The sequence below is a fragment of the Schistocerca piceifrons genome, chromosome 1, assembly GCF_021461385.2.
Source record: "Schistocerca piceifrons isolate TAMUIC-IGC-003096 chromosome 1, iqSchPice1.1, whole genome shotgun sequence".
NCBI classification, from domain to species: Eukaryota; Metazoa; Arthropoda; class Insecta; order Orthoptera; family Acrididae; genus Schistocerca; species Schistocerca piceifrons.
In genome coordinates, this window is record NC_060138.1 from 760,776,971 (window position 1) to 760,796,737 (window position 19,767).

At 42.9% G+C, this 19,767-nt stretch overlaps 1 protein-coding gene across 1 annotated transcript in view; it reads left to right on the forward strand.

Annotated features, from left to right (window-relative positions):
* The window catches only part of LOC124774909 (otoferlin-like), a 188,459-nt gene that overhangs the window by 162,528 nt on the left and 6,164 nt on the right, over positions 1–19,767 (forward strand). Inside the window, exons 16-17 of the mRNA XM_047249587.1 lie at positions 949–1,099; positions 12,022–12,324. Coding sequence (XP_047105543.1) covers positions 949–1,099; positions 12,022–12,324 — 454 coding nt within the window. The remainder of the gene's footprint in view (positions 1–948; positions 1,100–12,021; positions 12,325–19,767) is intronic.

Consider the following 19,767-nt stretch of genomic DNA (forward strand, 5'->3'; position numbering starts at 1 on the left):
GGACTTAACTGCTAAGGTCATCAGTCCCTAAGCTTACACACTACTTAACCTAAATTATCCTAAGGACAAACACACACACCCATGCCCGAGGGAGGACTCGAACCTCCGCCGGGACCAGCCGCTCTGCTAATGTGGCCACCTGCCTTCTGTGAGTGGTTATTGCGCGTTGATGTCAAACAAAGGCGATGGTCACATTAATGTGGGCCGTGTAGGAAAGCAGATTTAGTTCCGTATAGCCATGTTCGTCTAGCACAACCAAGAACAAAATGTTGCTGTCTTCTAACTTCAAAGAGGAGATAATATTGTTAACTATCTATTCACATTGTCAAAACGAAATTCGAATAATTAAGCATCATAATAGAAAAAAAAATGCAGACGCCAAATACATTTAAGAAACGATGCAGGCAGTAGGTACTATGTGAAGTTGAATGTAGCTATGTAGCATGAGTCGTTGTAGACTAGTCTATTGTCAACACACATGTGATCTCCTGAAATCAAGGACACTTCTCAATTATCAGTAACAGAGTATAGGAAAACATCTCCTCTTTACTCAATACGTTTGAGAGCGTGGTTTCTTCTTTTCAGAAAAATTTACCACATCCAAGTATGCGATAAAATGTGCCGGACAAAAGTTTCTGAATCTGATCGTGCATGTACAATCCCACTCTATAACTTTATCCAATCTGATAATCGTAACGAGAAACGAATATAACCTGTCGTATGAAAACCTACGTTCAAAATCATTCATTTTCTTTCATCGTTGAAATCATTTTTATTTCCTGATGCAATCGTGTATATATTTTTATATAACCGGTTTGAACCATAAAGAACGATCTTCAGATTTTAATGAGTTTCCTGTGTTTTGTTAGCTGATGTGTTTCATTCCGAATATCATTTGCCGCAGGCCACAGTAGTCAGATGCAGATTTGCGCTGATTGTCTTTTGCAGCTGTCAGAGATCCAACAGGGTCTGGAAAAAGGCCATGGTGCAGAGGAACCACCAGCGATTGCTGTGAAGAGAGAGATTCGAAAGACAATGACAGCAGTACGCCATTCAGACAGTGAAGATGTTCCCGCCACGCCTGTAACCTACAAAGAAGGTATTGCTATTAAAAAAACAATATTAACATCAAATGTATATTGTGTGTTTCGAAGTTTTGCTTGTGAAAGTATATCCAGATTTTTTTGAAGTAGCAGCCGAGTTAACTTCGTTACTCGATATTGCACTTGCTGTATGGTTCCAGTATGCCGAGCACAGACCTCATCGTCTCGCTATGGAACGCCAGCGAAGCTGTGAACTGGACAAGCCGATGCTCCTTTATACGAGGGCTATTGTTGTTTCAACCTCAGACCGATCGCGAAAGTAAAATGACAACGACAATCCGGTGACACATTGTGCAGATGTTTTGCGACCTGTCTATCGCGCCACGTAGCACTTTTCAGTGCACAGTGAGCGCGTAAAGATGTGTGTCTCCCGTCAAGTGTGAAGTGCCTAATTTCGTGATGCCCACCTAATGGTCTGCAGCTCGTGGTCGTGCGATAGCGTTCTCGCTTCCCGCGCACGGGTTTCCGGGTTCGATTCCCGGCGGGTCAGGGATTTTCTCTGCCTCGTGATGACTGGGTGTTGTGTGATGTCCTTAGGTTAGTTAGGTTTAAGTAGTTCTAAGTTCTAGGGGACTGATGACCATAGATGTTAAGTCCCATAGTGCTCAGAGCCATTTTGAACCCACCTAATGAAACTGTCATGCGTTTCCTACTTTGTGCCAATTCGGCCGCGTACTGCAGGTACAACGAAGACGCTCCTGCAGCGTTTTCGATGGGAAGTTTTTGATCGCCCACCATAGAGCCCGAAATTGATTCCCTTTAATTTTCATCTCTTAGCTTACATGAACCGCTGACTATGGGGACAGCATTTTGGCACAAACTAAGACCTACAGACCTACGTGAGGAACTGGCAAGAAGCGCATATGGCTGCCTTCTACGACGAGGGCATTAGACAGTTGATACATTGATACGACTAGTGTCTAAGTCATATCTAACATTTTTGATGGTTCAAATGGCTCTGAGCACTATGGGACTTAACATCTGAGGTCATCAGTCCCCTAGAACTTAGAACTACTTAAACCTTACTAACCTAAGGACATCACATGCATCCATGCCTGAGGCAGGATTTGAACCTGCGACCGTAGCGGTCGCGCGGTTCCAGACTGAAGCGCCTAGAACCGCTCGGGCACACCGGCCGGCAACATTTTTGATTTTCACTGTGTTTTCAATTTCGCGACCGATCGTAGGTTGAAAAAGAAAACCGTCATAACGTACTCGTAGTTTCATAACACTGCAGAAGCAGATTTGCAAAGGAGCATCACTGCCAGGGGCGAGAAAGAAACTGTATTATAAATGGCGGCAGGGGGGCTATCTAAAAGAGTTGGTACAGTGAGCTCCCAAGGTCTGCACAGGGCCATCTGAAGAAGACACTTTTAAAGAAAATGATAATATTAACTCGACTGAAAACCCGGAAATCTAGAAGTAACGGACGTATTTGTTGTCCGTATTATGTAACGAAGAAATTCCACTATAGTGTTCATCACATATCAAGAATTGTAACCCGGATACCCTAAGGGACGTACAGGGTTCAGTGAACGATCATACCGTGTTAAAACCGTGAGTCTTAGTCTCTTTGTCTAGTATCGGGCCCATGTGTATTGTGCCACCACAAACAGTTCGAAGTTACTATAGAGGGTGAGGCAGCTAAGATGCGAACCACAATGTTTACAACTCGTTAAATTTCTTGGAACAGCGTTTTAAGGGCACATTAATACACACTGGGGTGAATATGTTGACGTTTCATTAATGGTTGTAATTATCTACCAAAATAGTCATCATTTACACTTGCAGCAATTGCATTTGCTGTGTCTGCAGTTGAAATTATTGGATATAAGACCGCCTCGTGTACAAAACACTGTATTTTTTTCATGGTCCAAAGATGTTTCAGCACTTCTGTTTCTTCATTCAAATCTGCGAAATGTGAACATATTTTAAGTGATAAACAATCTACGACAATTAGGCATAAAGAGAGCCGTTGTTAATGATGACAAAAACAAACAAAAACTTTCTTTAGGCCTAATTTTCGCAGATTAGTTATCACGTAAAATATGTCCACATTTCACCCACTTGAATAAATAAAACCCACAGGTGATGGCATAGATGTGCTGAAACATGTTTGCGTCAGATGAAAAAACGTGTTTTGCATGACAGGCTGACTGATATCCAATAATATACCAAAATGTTTTGGTTTAACATCGAGTACCACGGCGTATCAGTCTAGGATATCCTTTTCTCACGCTTCGAACGTCCGTTGGTGCTATTTTTGTGCCAATGCTAATTTCTGTGTCCTGTAAATGGAAATTCCATGTGGCTAGGGCCTCCCATCGGGTAGACCGTTCGCCTGGTTCAAGTCTCTCGAGTTGACGCCACTTCGGCGACTTGCGTGTCGATGGGGATGAAATGACGATGATAAGGACAACACAACACCCAGTTCCTGAGCCGAGAAAATCTTCAACCCAACCGGGAATCGAACGCGGGCCGTTTTGTACGACATTCTGTCGCGCTGACCTCTCAGCTACCAGGCCGGCCGAAGTGGCCGAGCGGTTAAAGGCGCTACAGTCTGGAACCGCACGACCGCTACGGTCGCAGATTCGAATCCTGCCTCGGGCATGAATGTGTGTGATGTCCTTAGGTTAGTTAGGTTTAAGTAGTTCTAAGTTCTAGGGGACTTATGACCACAGCAGTTGAGTCCCATAGTGCTCAGAGCCCTCAGCCACCAGGGACGGACTGTGTCCTGTTATCCCTGATGAACAGAGATACATGTGTGAGACGACAGAGTACTCATGCGATAGCGGTTAGGTGATCCTATAAGCTGTGGGTATTGTTTCCAGTACTGAACCGGCGAATGATTTTTAATACCGTGACCCTTCGATTGTTAACGCCCACCTTCGTCATTTACAGTTTGTTGCCCACAGTGTCGATCAGATGGAAATGTTTTCTTCTTGACGTGGTGGCACCTGAAAAGCTCGGATCTTGCGTGCTCTCGAAATTTGAGTAATACAATTGTCGCGAACCTACGACCTGGTCATAATCAAAGGAGCTGTTATGAAGGTCTTTCCCCATTTGCTCTCAAGTTATACTGATGCTATTACATAATCTGAGAGTATCAACCTTTTACTAGCACAGTACCTATCTGATGTTATATTACTTATGAGTACACAGAAATTTGTCCTAAATGCGTTGTTCACTGTCCGGAATTCGCCGTAAAATGCTCAATACCTTTGAATACAGAGAATGTTTTCCCGGTAGCTCTTTTTTATATCGAACCTTCGGTTCAGATACGACACATTGGTGCTAATACAACACCATTACGCAAACACTATATCACTACAGCATCTGCCGAACACAGAACACACCAACGCTAGAAAATTAGTGATTCAAAACAAGACAGAAGAACACAGTAGCTACTGACACTCTGCACAATGTGCTATTGTTTATTGATGGCGGACCTGCGGCGTATAAAAAAATGTTCAAATGTGTGTGAAATCTTATGGGACTTAACTGCTAAGGTCTTCAGTCCCTAATTTTTCACACTACTAAACCTAAATTATCCTAAGGACAATAAGGACAAACACACACACCCATGCCCGAGGGAGGACTCGAACCTCCGCCGGGACCAGCCGCACAGAGCAACACTGTAGCGCCTTTTTTTTTTTTTTTTTGCTCGTTGTGATTGGCCGTTTTTCTTTTTCTTTTTTACTCGTTGTGGTTGGTCGTTGCGGACGTCATATGACATCCGTTAAAGTTCGTTTTGTTGATGCTTCCACTCAGTTTTTTATTACAGAGGCTAAACCCGCGCGGCAGCGGCGTATAATTTACTAAGTCTACTGTTGGTGATATGTGAGAATAAGTCATAATGCAGTTAGACACTTCCTTTCCCAACATAAAGGCATCACATGACTTAGTGGAAGTGTTTTGTGTACTAGCTTAATTCATAAATTCATTGCGTATTCTTGTATTTTAGATATGTAGTATCACGTTTTAATAACGGCAACGTGTACATGTGCGCAGTCTGTAGCGCAGTAGACATTTATTAGTTTGTTTTGGAAGCCCAGTACCTTGACCATAGCTCAGTCGGCTGACAGCCTCAGTTGGTGAAGCACCATGAGGCTAGAAACTCATGTATTTAACTTTCTCTCTATGTTCTTATGGAACGAACAGTGTATGTGTGTGCTGGCAGCGCACGCAGGAGCTGGCCGCAGTTGGCTAGCAGCTGAAGACGCTTATGGCCTCAAGGTGTGGCAGCAGCTGAGAAAGTGGGGCAACATATGGAACATCTCAGTTGTCGCTTGTTTCGTCCACGAGCTCTACTGTCGGGGCACCTTGCAGCGTACCCGACGCGGGGGATCCGCGCTCACTGCAGAGTGAACGGCGGGCTGTTGGTAGCGTCGCTCGAGGTGGGTGGTTTATGTGAAAGCTGCCCTTGTGGCCTCACCCATTCACTCTGTGAGTGGACACGTTGTCGCTCCTTCAGAAGGTTCCGAGCAGGCACACCAGAGGGAGGTGTTTGCTGTAGCATCCAGAGACAGAAGGAGTTCCATTGTGCACTCGATGTGTCTGCCGGGCGGCCTCATCCGAGATGTGGAGGAAACCCTTCCTGCGGCTATCGAGCGGCCGTAATGTAGTGAATAGCGATATTGCTTCAGTTGGCTTTTCTGACCACAGCGCCCATCAGTGCTACATATACGTCCAACGCCCAGGACTGTTTCGTGGAAGAGGCTACTGGAGTATGAACATCAGCCTGTTGCAAGACAAACAGCTGGATGCAGACATTCAACGGGCATAGGAGCAAGTAAAGCTCTCGAAATCCCCTACAGATCGACTTCATAGAGCCAAACCGAAGCTTAGATGAACAGTAAAACGTTACGCTTACCAGAAGTATTATTAGGTCAAACAAAAAGTAGAAATTTACTTCCCACGTCTCTGTGAACTATACCACGCTACCGACATCACAGATGACAACGCCTATCACCGTATAAAGAACTATAAGGCGAAAATTACGAACCTGTATCGCAAACAAATAGAAAGTATGATAATGCGATCGCAACCAAAGGACATCGGGTCAGAAGAAACAGCCTCACTGTACGACACTTTACAAACATTGCGGCGGCAAAAAGCGAAGCTAATTGAAGAGACTGTTGATTGGACGGGAACTGTAGTTACAAAACAACGCGATATCTCATCAAAAGTGTATAACTACTACAGAGAACTTTAGGACAGGTAGGAGATCAGTGACGCGCTTTGCACCGAAGTACGCAATGAAATAGTTTCCGTATTGTCTCGTGACGACAGTGATACACTTGAGGTCCCATTCAGTGAAGACGATGTGAAACAGGCCGTGTTCAGCGCCACGAAACGAAAATCTACTGGACCCGACGGCCTCGGCGCGGAAATTTATCAACAGTATTGGAATATTGTGGCACCAGTATTAACTCAACTTGCTAATGAATTGTGGCAGCTTCAATTTGTACCAGATGATCTCAAAGAAGGCTTCATTGTGCCTTTACCAAAAAAGGAAACAGCAAAAGGATACATGAAATGCGACCTGTCACCTTACTTAACTCAAACTTTAAAATCAGAACACGGACTGTGAAACAACGAATACAACTGGTGTCATATAAAATATTAGGAAAACGCCAATATGGTGCGGTATCTGGACGCAGTGTAATATCAGCTGCCTGTCATCGACGGGATGTCATTTGTACTCTGGAGGACAATAAAGACCCCAGCGCTCTACTATTTTTAGATTTGAAAAAGCGTATGACCGCATAAACCACGAATATCTGATTAAGGTACTGACGAAGATGGGTTTCGGCCAACATTTCGTCAAACTATTGCAGCACTTCATCCCACATCACGTATTCTGATTAATGGTCACCTGTCCAACAAAACTGTAATTAGGAGATGTATCAGACAAGGCTGCCCCCTATCATTGCCGTTGTACGCATTGCTTATGCTGACAACGTCTGCTTAGCAGTACGATCCATAGCAAATCTGACGGAAGTGGAGACCCTCGTCAACGACTTCAAGGCGGTCACCGGTACAAAACTAAGCAAGAGAATGATGACGATACTCCAGTTAGGAGGAGACATTGGTAATGCTACCCATCTTGATTGATATGCAATGAGGGCACAACAAAAATCTGTCTGAGTCCGCTAGGGTGCAGTACCAGACGTGATGACGACAAAAAGCGGGACAGATATGCTGCACAAGAACACAGTGACAACATGCATTTGTTCTGACAGGGAATTAGATCTCCTACAAAGAGTACACACAGTCAGAATATCTATAGCGAACAGAATGCACTTCCTGGGCCAAATCCTACCAATCTCAGATCACCTAACACAGCATACAGAAGGCGTTCTGGTGATATGTCCTCAGAGGCCACATCTTCAAAGTAAGCTTTAAAACGTTGACCGTATCAACCTCACGAGGAGGGATTGGTCTCATAAATGCCAGACATAAGTGTCAGACCTTACTAATCAACTGTATGGATAAAACTATCACCAATGACACACTAAGCTTAATTAAAAACTTAACGCTTCCAATTTATTGGAAGCCACGCGGTATAATTTCACCAATTAATGAAGCTGTGATACCAATAACTTTTCTAACCTTTCGCTATATTAGACTCTACTATCGCGAGTTCAATTGCATACGACAAGCTGGCAACATCCATCCACTTTATACAAACTCGAAAATTCATAATTTTCTCACAACAGATGGTTTCAAAATTATCCGCAAGCTAAGTGGAATACCATCTGGCGAAGTATCCATAGTTCTATATTGCCATCATGCGTCCGATCTACATGGTATCTAATCATCAACTAGAAAGTTCCAACCAATGACAAGTTCCCCCGCCTGTACGATATGCGGCCACGTGGACACCTTAATTCACAGGTTCAACTGTGGTGCAGCTGGAATGATCACGGCAAACATGCGAAGTAGACTGGCGGTAATTGACCGCACGGTTCCGCGTGGCGTCGACATCGTGGAATTAACCAGACCAGAAAAAAATACGATACCCCACAAGAAGGAAAATGCCGCCATTTGAATTTTAGGTTACACCGCTGCTTACATGATCAATCATCGTCATACAACACTTGAATAATACTATGCATATATAGAATACAAAGAAGCAAAGATAAGAGGACACATATGGTAGATGTTGAAAATTATGGTGCAGATGTGAATCAATTAATTTAAGTCACTGCGTAGCACAAAACAAAGTATCACAAGAACATGGAAAAACCAGTAAAACTTACAGAATTTCCCTATATTATTATTATTATTATTATACACGTAGTAGACCCTTTGTGAATCACGTGAAGCTTCTACAGTTCTTCCTGCGGTTTTTCCATGAGATCTTCATTTTCTCGCTCATGGATTTCTTTCTTTCATCCTTTCACTTTGTACCGGTCTTTTTGGTTCTTGTCTCTGGCTGGACTTCCCACTTGTCTATCTCGCTTCTGTAGGTGTTGCGGTCTGCAGTGTCCTGAATGGTGAGTTGAGCATCAGTAAGGTCTCTTCGTACTTGTTCGGCCCATGTCATACCTTTAAGGTTTTCAGTGTCTGTGAGTATCTGGAGTGTGAGCCTATACTCAGGGAGTCTGTGTATGTGTCCATAGAATTTAAGGCGTCTTTTTCTAATGTCAGTAGCAATATTTGAAATTTCCTCTGTAGTTTTGTTCGTTTGCAGTCTATATCCAGTTTCAGCTTTTCATGGTCCAAGGATTTTCCTAATGACCTTTCGTTCTTCTTTTTGTAGATTTTGTATTAGCATCTTGTTGTGGAGTGACAAGGTTTCTGCTTCGTATAGCACCTCGGCTTTAATGACAGTGCTGGAGTGCCCGATTTTTGCATGCATGGACATGCACTTTTTGTTGTAAAGTTGGTGTGTTCGACCGTAGGCTCTCTTTAGTTTCTTTACTCGAGTTTCTTGAGATTTTTTTCTAGTCCAGTAGGTTCTAAAATTTCCCCAAGGTATTTGAAATGTCGAACTATGTTTATCTCGGTTCTAGGCGCTTCAGTCTGGAACCGCGCGACAGCTACGGTCGCAGGTTCGAATTCTGCCTCGGCCATGAATGTGTGTGAGTCCTTAGGTTAGTTACGTTTAAGTAGTTCTAAGTTCTAGGGGACTGATGACATATGTTAGGTCCCATAGTGCTCAGAGCCATTTGAACCATTTTCCTGTTTATCCGTCCATATTTTGTGGTGAGATTTGGTATGTTTCAGAGTGTACACATAAGTTTCGTTTTCTCAAAAGAAATTTGCAAGCCACCCTTCTCGGCGCATTCCTTGAGTATTTCTATTTGATGTATTGCATTTCGTTCACTGTCTATCAAAATTGCAAGGTCATCGGCAAAGGCTAGGCAGGTGACTTCATTGGTTTCCATAGGCCACGTTTTCTAAGCTCACTCTCCCATTCCCTTATGACCTTGTCCAAAACGATATTGAACAGAACTGGAGATAGTCCGTCTCCTTGTCTTACTCCAGTTTTGATCTCAAAACATTCCGAGATTCTCTCATGAATTTTACTTTAGAGTTAGTATTGGAGATTGTCTGTTCAACGAGCTTAAATGTTTTCTGGTCAAGTCCGAGTTCTATTAGAGTGCTGACAAGGGATTTGCGGTCGACTGAGTCATATGCCTTCTTGAAGTCGACGAATGTATATATGGTGGGCTTATGTCTAATAGCTCTGTATTTTAACTTTGTTTTTAGATTAAAAATTTGTTGAGGGCAGGAACGTCCGGGTCGAAACCCGCTTGATACTCCCTAATCTTGTGTTCAAATTGTTCCTGTGTTCTCTGCCATAGACATGAAGAGAAGATTATGTGAGTGACTGGTAGTAGTGAAATGCCTCGGTAATTGGTGACATCCGTTCTGTCTCCTTTTTTGTGCAGGGGGGTGGATAAGTGCACACTTTCAATCGTCAGATAATTCTTCTGTTGTCCAAATTTCTTTGATAATTTCCGTGAGCTTCTCAACTGATTTAGAGCCTAAATTTTTCAGTAGTTGTGCTACCATGTTGTCTTCACCAGCCGCTTTGTTGTTTTTGAGATGGTGGATGTGCTTGAGGATTTCTTCTTTTGAGGGTGGTATTGACTCTTGGTTGTTGTGTGTGGGTTCAATAAGATATCAATATTATTAATTATTTTTTACTTTAGTTGGCAGGGAGTCAATATAAGTCTCTACAAGAAGACGTTTTAAATCATCATAAGACTACTTTATCTACCTGAAGAGAGATATCGCTTGCCATATTATCGTGGCACTATTCTTTACAGTTACGGAAAAGGTTCAGAAAAGTACAAGAAGACAGAAAAAAAAATTCTGTTTCATAACTATCCAGAAGAAGGCTATTTAGTGAATTATATCAGGATATTGCTTGAAATTTAGTAGCTACTGTGTCTACCATTACAAATATCAACATCCTATATTAATATGCAAGACTAAAATAATTTTCAACTGGAATATTTTCATGATTGAAAACTAACAAGCTCATTGTGAAGTAGTCCTCTGGTGTGAAGAATATTGAAGATTCAGAAGACTATTTCATAAGATCCATGTGTTGCCAGCTGTATAAAAGTGATTAATTTATCCTGTGGTTCAATGATGGAAATGGAACAATTTACCACAAGCAAAGGAATTCTTTATTTAAAGTACTGTTTGAACATAAGAATACTGGATACACTGCAAAAATATTTTTGGTGAATCCCGTACTTAATTCTTATAAACTTTTAACTGTATTTGTATTCCGCATATTTGTGTGTTCACATATAAAGAAAATTTCATACAAAGTAAACGTAAGTTGCAGTTTGTTCATTTAACTATTGGATACAGTAAACAAATATTTCTTTTGTGAAGCTAGGGCCTATTTCTTTTAAAATGTTAATTGTATTTGCATTCAGGGCTTATTTATGTATGTATGCATTAATATATTCATATGTGATTATAAAAAATGGAGTGCAGGGTGCAGTCGTCTGTAAGTTGTTGCGCATGTCGGCACCAATGACGCCCGTCGCTTGGGTTGTGAGGCCGCCCTCGTACCTACAGGCGATTTGCGGAAATGATGAAGACTGCTCGGTTCCCTCGCGGAGTTCAAGCGGAGCTCACGATTTGCTACTTCGTACCAAGAATCGATCGCGGTCCTTTAGTTTGGAGCCGAGTGCAGGGTCTCAACCAGAGGCTTCGTCGATTCTGTGACGGTCAAGTCTGCAGATTTCTGGACGTGCTCTGTGGGGTGGAGAACTGCGGGACTCTACTTAATAGACCAGGGAACACTACACAAAAAAAGCAGCTACTTTGGTAGCAGAGTACTCGTGGAGTGGACATGAGGGTATTTTAGGCTAAGCGGTAGTTTGAGCTGCTCTGATGAACTCTATAAAGTCGATTCGCAGAGAGTGAAATCAGATCACGTACAAAGTACATACACAACGACTGTCGATGTTTTAACCCTTTCAGGGCAAGTGGTTCCGTTTGAAACCACCTACAATTTTCTCATTTTGTGGCAAAAAGGCAGTGGCTACATTTGGGGACACCATTCAGCAGCCTAGTTGGTGCTGCCCTCTAGCGGCTGTCACTAAAACCGCTTCAAAATCTGTAAATATTACCAAGTATTGAGGCGAGTTGGATAGCCATTTTTGTACGCTGTGCGCGAACGTCTTTGTTCTCAAATTGTGACTGTATTCTTTTGTATTAGGTAACAGTTGTGCATGTATTAAATGCAGAATACTGTTCTGTTTACATTAATACTATACGTTCTGCGATAATAACCAAAATAATGCATTTATTTCCGTGAATGTTGTGGTCATTTGTGGTCATTTTAAACCACTGCTCCTGTAACGACAGCATTAGTAGGTCTGACGAATTTTTTTTTTCCAGTTAAAGGATGAGTATATTCTGGAGTGCCTTTTCGCAGATATTCCTTCAGATCCCGACTCACAAATTGACACTAGCAGTGATAGTGAAAGTGATGTGCTAGCTGAAGGCAGTGATCTGGATTTGCGAATGAAAACACCTTTTTTATCTCAAATTATTTCGGAAAGTGAGAGTGAGGACCATTTTGACAACGACAGTGATGATAGTTTCAGCAATAATGACAATTTGCCACTGTCTTTCATAGTGAATTTTTCATGCAGAAAGGACGTCAGTGCAATGAACTTTGCCGCCAATTTTTCAGAGGAAGCTGGTGTACCAGGAAAACTTAAAAATGACAGTGAAGGTATCCAACCAGTAGATCTTTTTTGTGTCTGTTTTGTGACACTATGTTAGAACACATAGTTTTCCAGTCTAACCTGTACGCAACACAGAAAGGTGGCAAATTCAGCCCTCTTTCTAAAGCAGATCTAAACGTATTTTTGGCTATAAACATTCTAATGGGAATCAAGAAACCTTGTTATTATTGTGATTGCTGGTTATCCCGTAAGGAACTTCGAGATGAGTACATTTACTCACTAATGTTGGTAAAAAGGTTTAGCTGGATTTTGACACATATCCACATCAATGACAACGCTGTTATGCCTTCAAGGGAAAGCAGAAATTATGAAAAATTATATAAAATCCGTCCACTAATCAGATACTGATAAACTTCAAAGAATTCTATGTACTTTCTAAGGAGCAAGCTATAGATGAATGCATGGTGAAGTTGAAAGGACGAATCGCATTCAAACAATATATGCCTCAAAGGCCAATCAAGAGGGGATACAAAACTTGGGTCAGAGCTGATAAGCTTGGATATATTTGTGATTTTCAGATATGTACTGGAAAAGTTGAAGACAGTGGAAAAATCCTTAGGAGAGAGAATTGTGAGAGTTATGTGTAAAGGCTTGGAAGGAAAGAGATACCACATATACTTTGACAATTTTTTTACCAGTGTCTCACTTTTACAGTAGCTAAAATATGACAGACGTTTTGCCTGTGGAACAATTAGATCACACAGAAAAGGACTTCCTAAGCTAAAAACTAACAAAGAGTTGCAAAGAGGAGAGTTTGACTGATCAGTTCGTTCTGAGGGCATTGCCTGCATCAAATGGAAAGACAAATGTGTAGTAATGTTGCTGTCTACAACTGATTCGCCTGTATGTGTTGAAGAAGTCAGCCGTTAAGAAAAGGACGGAAAAATCACAAAGGTACCTTGCCCAAAAATTGTGAAATCATACAATGCAAATATGGGATGTGTCGATAAGGTAGATATGATGAACAGTTTTTATGCAATAGACAGGAAATCACAAAAGTGGTGGCTAAGATTATTTTGGTATATAGTTGATATTTCTATTGGAAATGCATTTATTCTGTTTCGATTATGTAATCCAACAGCGAAGCAAGTCCTAAAGGATTTTCGAAGACGTGTTGCCACAGGCCTGGTAGGCAGTAATGTCTTCAAAGATCCCAGTACGCCGTCAGAACCATCTGCAAAAAAAAATTCAGAACTGTTGTTCCCCATGAGAAACATATATCGGAAGCAAAACATCTGCCAAAACATGGAACCTCAAGGCGCTTTGTGCACTGCAGCACAAAAAAAGAACCCCACAGAAGCAGATGGACATGTAGTCACTGTCAGGTAGCCTTATGCTTATCTGCAGAAAGGAATTGCTTTTTACTGTATCATCAAAAGTGATGACATTTAGCGGACAGTGGTTCCATTTGAAACCACCCTGTTTGTGTTCAGTTTATGTATATTTCATTTAATTTTTACATTTTTCTGTCTCACTGTATGAAAATTAATACAATAAAGAAAGGAAAAATTAAAAATTATTTTTTTTATTTTGCCCCTGAAGGGGTTAAAAGTACACTCCTGGAAATGGGAAAAAGAACACATTGACACCGGTGTGTCAGACCCACCATACTTGCTCCGGACACTGCGAGAGGGCTGCACAAGCAATGATCACACGCACGGCACAGCGGACACACCAGGAACCGCGGTGTTGGCCGTCGAATGGCGCTAGCTGCGCAGCATTTGTGCACCGCCACCGTCAGTGTCAGCCAGTTTGCCGTGGCATACGGAGCTCCATCGCAGTCTTTAACACTGGTAGCATGCCGCGACAGCGTGGACGAGAACCGTATGTGCAGTTGACGGACTTTGAGCGAGGGCGTATAGTGGGCATGCGGGAGGCCGGGTGGACGTACCGCCGAATTGCTCAACACGTGGGGCGTGAGGTCTCCACAGTACATCGATGTTGTCGCCAGTGGTCGGCGGAAGGTGCACGTGCCGGCGACCTGGGCCGGACCGCAGCGACGCACGGGTGCACACCAAGACCGTAGGATCCTATGCAGTGCCGTAGGGGACCGCACCGCCACTTCCCAGCAAATTAGGGACACTGTTGCTCCTGGGTATCGGCGAGGACCATTCGCAACCGTCTCCATGAAGCTGGGCTACGGTCCCGCACACCGTTAGGCCGTCTTCCGCTCACGCCCCAACATCGTGCAGCCCGCCTCCAGTGGTGTCGCGACAGGCGTGAATGGAGGGACGAATGGAGACGTGTCGTCTTCAGCGATGAGAGTCGCTTCTGCCTTGGTGCCAATGATGGTCGTATGCGTGTTTGGCGCCGTGCAGGTGAGCGCCACAATCAGGACTGCATACGACCGAGGCACACAGGGCCAACACCCGGCATCATGGTGTGGGGAGCGATCTCCTACACTGGCCGTACACCACTGGTGATCGTCGAGGGGACACTGAATAGTGCACGGTACATCCAAACCGTCATCGAACCCATCGTTCTACCATTCCTAGACTGGCAAGGGAACTTGCTGTTCCAACAGGACAATGCACGTCCGCATGTATCCCGTGCCACCCAACGTGCTCTAGAAGGTGTACGTCAACTACCCTGGCCAGCAAGATCTCCGGATCTGTCCCCCATTGAGCATGTTTGGGACTGGATGAAGCGTCGTCTCACGCGGTCTGCACGTCCAGCACGAACGCTGGTCCAACTGAGGCGCCAGGTGGAAATGGCATGGCAAGCCGTTCCACAGGACTACATCCCGCATCTCTACGATCGTCTCCATGGGAGAATAGCAGCCTGCATTGCTGCGAAAGGTGGATATACACTGTACTAGTGCCGACATTGTGCATGCTCTGTTGCCTGTGTCTATGTTCCTGTGGTTCTGTCAGTGTGATCATGTGATGTATCTGACCCCAGGAATGTGTCAATAAAGTTTCCCCTTCCTGGGACAATGAATTCACGGTGTTCTTATTTCAATTTCCAGGAGTGTAAATTGTCGCAGTATTCGTAAAATGTTCCTGGACTTACTGCCCTCCAGGAAAGTTGTTGCGCTCAAATTACCCTCGGAACAGATGGCTGGCTGAAACCCGAAGTGGAAAGAGCCAAAATATCTAGCGAGGCATGGAACATATAACGAAAAGACGGATTAGACCCCGTAGGAGGGTGAGTGTTCATTGCTGTCGAAGAAAATATAGTGTCCACTGAGGTCAAAATTGAGTCTTACTGTTAAGTTACACGGAAACGAATAGCAGGGTGAGGAGAACTCAAAGAAATTATCGGCTGATTTTTCCGGCCACCTGATTGTGCCGTAACAGTTGTAAAACCATTCTAGGAAAGTTTACGCGCAGTAGCGTGGAAATACCCAGATCCTACAGTATTAGTTGGAGGAGTTTTTTAATCTAACGTGTATAAACAGAGATAACTATGGATTCAGTGCAGATGGTATGGACAGACAATCTCATGAAGTACATCTGCATCTACATCTACATGGATACTCTGCAAATCACATTTAAGTGCCTGGCAGAGGGTTCATCGCACCACCCTCCCAATTCTCTATTATTACAATCTCGTAAAGCGCGCGGAAAGAATGAACACCTATATCTTTCCGTACGAGCTCTGATTTCCCTTATTTTATCGTGGTGATCGTTCCTCCCTATGTAGGTCGGTGTCAACAAAATATTTTCGCATTCGGTGGAGAAAGATGGTGTTTGGAATTTCATGAGAAGATTCCGTCGCAACGAAAAACGCCTTTCTTTTAATGATGTCCTGCCCAAATCCTGTATCATGTCTGTAACACTCTCTCCCATATTTCGCGATAATACAAAACGTGCTGCCTTTCTTTGAACTTTTTCGATATACTCCGTCAGTCCTATCTGACAAGGATCCCACACCGCGCAACAGTATTCTAAAAGAAGACAGACAAGCGTAGTGTAGGCAGTCTCCTTAGTAGACCTGTTACATTTTCTAAGCGTCCTGCCAATAAAATGCAGTCTTTGGTTAGCCTTCCCCACAACATTTTCTATGTGTTCCTTCCATTTTAAGTTGTTCGCAATTGTAATAGCTAGGTATTTAGTTGAATTTACGGCTTTTAGATTAGACTTATTTTTAGTGTAACCGAAGTTTAACGAGTTACTTTTAGCACTCATGTGGATGACCTCACACTTTTCGTTATTTAGGGTCAACTGCCACTTTTCGCACTATTCAGATATTTTTGCTAAATCGTTTTGCAGTTTGTTTTGATCTTCTGATGACTTTATTAGTCGATAAACGACAGCGTCATCTTCCAACAACCTAAGACGGCTGCTCAGATGGTCTCCCAAATCATTTATATGGATAAGGAACAGCAAAGAGCCTATAACACTACCTTGGGGAAAGGCAGAAATCACTTCTGTTTTACTCGATGACTTTCCGTCAAATACTACGAACTGTGACCTCTCTGACAGGAAATCACTAATCCAGTCACATAACTGAGACGATATTCCATAAGCACGCAATTTCACTACGAGCCGCTTCTGTGGTACAGTGTCAAAAGCCATCTGGAAATCCAGAATACGGAATCGATCTGTCAATAGCACTCAACACTTCATGCGAATAAAGAGCTAGTTGTGTTTCACAAGAACGATGTTTTCTAAATCCATATTGACTGTGTGTCAATAGACCGTTTTCTTCGAGGTAATTCATAATGTTTGAACACAATATATGTTCCAGAATCCTGCTGCATATCGACGTTAACGGTATGGGTCTCTAATTTGGTGGATTACTCTTACTACCTTTCTTGAATATTGGTGTGATTGTTAAGTGTGGAGCTAATGCATCAGCATTCTCCGAAAGGAACCTAATTTGTATACAGTCTGGACCAGAAGACTTGCTTTTATTAAGTGATTTAAGTTGCTTCACTACTCCGAGGACATTTACTTCTATGTTACTGATGTTGGCAGCTGTACTCGATTCCAGTTGTGGAATATTTACTTCGTCTTCTTTTTGAAGGCATTTTGGAAGGCTGTGTTTAGTAACTCTGCTTTGGCAGCACTGTCTTCGATAGTATCTCCATTTCTATCGCGCAGAGAAGGCATTGGTTGTACTTGCCGCTAACATACTTCACAAACGACCACAATCTCTTTGGATTTTCTGCCAGGTTTCGAGACTAAGTTTCGTTGTGGAAACTGTTATAAGCATCTTGCATTGAGGTCCGTGCTAAATTTCGAGCTTCTGTCAAAGATCGCCATTCGTGGGAATTTGTGTCTTTTTAAATTTGGCATGTTTGTTTCGTTGTTTCTGCAACAGTGTTCTAACCCGTTTTCTGTACCAAGGAGGATCAGCTCCGTTGTTTGTTAATTTATTTGGTATAAATCTCTCAATTGGTGCCGATACTATAAATAAGTACTCTTGATCACGTTGACGGACAACCGCCTCGAATAACTGGTTAGACAACCCACACGCAATGGAGATATTTTAAACCTTGTAGCTACAAACAAGCTGACCTGTCAGTGTAGAGATAGCGATAGCGACGACGGTTACTAAAGTTAATAAATCCATCAAGAATGCTAGGAACTACTTATGACAAAAAAAACAGATAAGCAGGTGTTAGCATCCCACTTAGACAATGAATGGACATAATTTTGCTACAGTAAGACGGACGTAGAGAAACTGTGTGCCAAGTTTATATTGATTACTATCACGCTATGGATACGTATGTACTAAGTAAGTGTATTAAGGATGGAAGAGACCCTCTGTGGTTTAATAATCATATTTGGGAAATTCTGAGGAAACAGAGATTGGTGCACTCTCGGTTCGAAAATGGAAGCGCAAATGTCGGCAGAAAAAACTTAATAGAAATTCGTTCGTGCATAAGAAGATCAATGCGCGACTCGCGCAGCTTCCACCGTTTTGCCTTTGCGAAAGATATTGCCGAGAAACGGAGAAATTTATGATCATACAGAAAGTCACTAATCGGTTGGAAGGCTTCTATCCAGTCACTTGACGATCAATCTTGGGTGGCATTAGAAGACAGCAAAAGGGAAGGTGACGTTTTGAATTTCGCTTTTAATAAATAATTGATGCAGGAGGATAGTACAAACAAAACGCCGTTTGACTGTCGCACGGAGTCCCGAAACTGGCATCCCTGACGTAGAGAAGCAACTGAAGGAGGTGAAAGGAAATAAATCGTTAGATCGAAAAGGAATCCCAAGTTGGTTTTACGGGTAGTACTCTATAGCACTGGCACCTTACTTACCTTGTATTTATGGCTAATCTCTCGCCATTCGCAAAGGCCCAAGTTACTGAAAAAATCGCATATGGCTCCCGTATATAAGACACGTAAAAGAACGGAGCCGCATAATTACAGGCCAATATCCTTAAACTTGGGTTTTTCTGCAGAGTTATTGATCACATTATGTGTTCGAATATAGTAAATTTCCTTGAGACAGAAAAGCTTTTGTCCGCATATCAGCACTGATTTAGAAAGCGTGCGAAATTGAGTGCGAAATTGAGCTTGCCCTTTCTTTCATGACATCTTGAAACCTTGAATGAAGGACAACATGCAGATTTCAGTCACTGGTTTTCGGAAAGCGTTCGTCCCGTTGCTCCACTGCAAACTGTTGACGAAGGACCGAGGAAACGGATTAGGTCCAAAAATGTTCAAATGTGTGTGAAATCGTATGGGACTTAACTGCTAAGGTCGTCAGTCCCTAATCTTGCGCACTACATAACCTAAATTATCCTAAGGACAAACACACCCACCCATGCCCGAGGGAGGACTCGAACCTCCGCCGGGACCAGCCGCACAGTCCATGACTGCAGCGCCTTTGAGCGCTCGGCTAATCCCGCGTGGCGATTAGGTCCGGAGATAAAAGAATATCTCGAAGGATTTTTAAATAACCCAATACGTTTTCCTCGACGGCGAGTGTTCATCAGAGACAAGGCTATCGTCAGGAGTGCGCTATGGAAGTGTGACAGGACCGCGTTGTTCTCTATACATAAATGATCTGACGGACAGGGTGGGCAACAATCTGCAACTGTTTTCTTATGATGCTGTAGTGTATGGGAAGATGTCGAAGTTGAGTGACTGTGGGAAGATACAAGACGACTTAGACAAAATTTCCAGTAGGTGTGATGAATGGCAGCTTGCTCTAAATGTAGAGAAATGTTAGTTAATGGGGATGAGTAGGAAGAAAAATCCTTTAAGTTCAAGTACAGCATTAGTAGCGTGCAACTTGACACAGTTACACCGATTAAATATCTAGGCGTGAAGGTGAAAATCGATATGAAATGGAATTAACACCTTAGGTCTGTAGTAAGGAAGGCGAATTCTCGACTTCGTTTTGTTGACAGAATTTTGGAAAAGTGTAGCTCATCTTAAAAGGCGACGGCATATGGAACGCTAATGTGACCTATTCTTGAGCACTGCTGGAGTGTTAGGGACAACGACTAGGTCGAATTACAAGAAG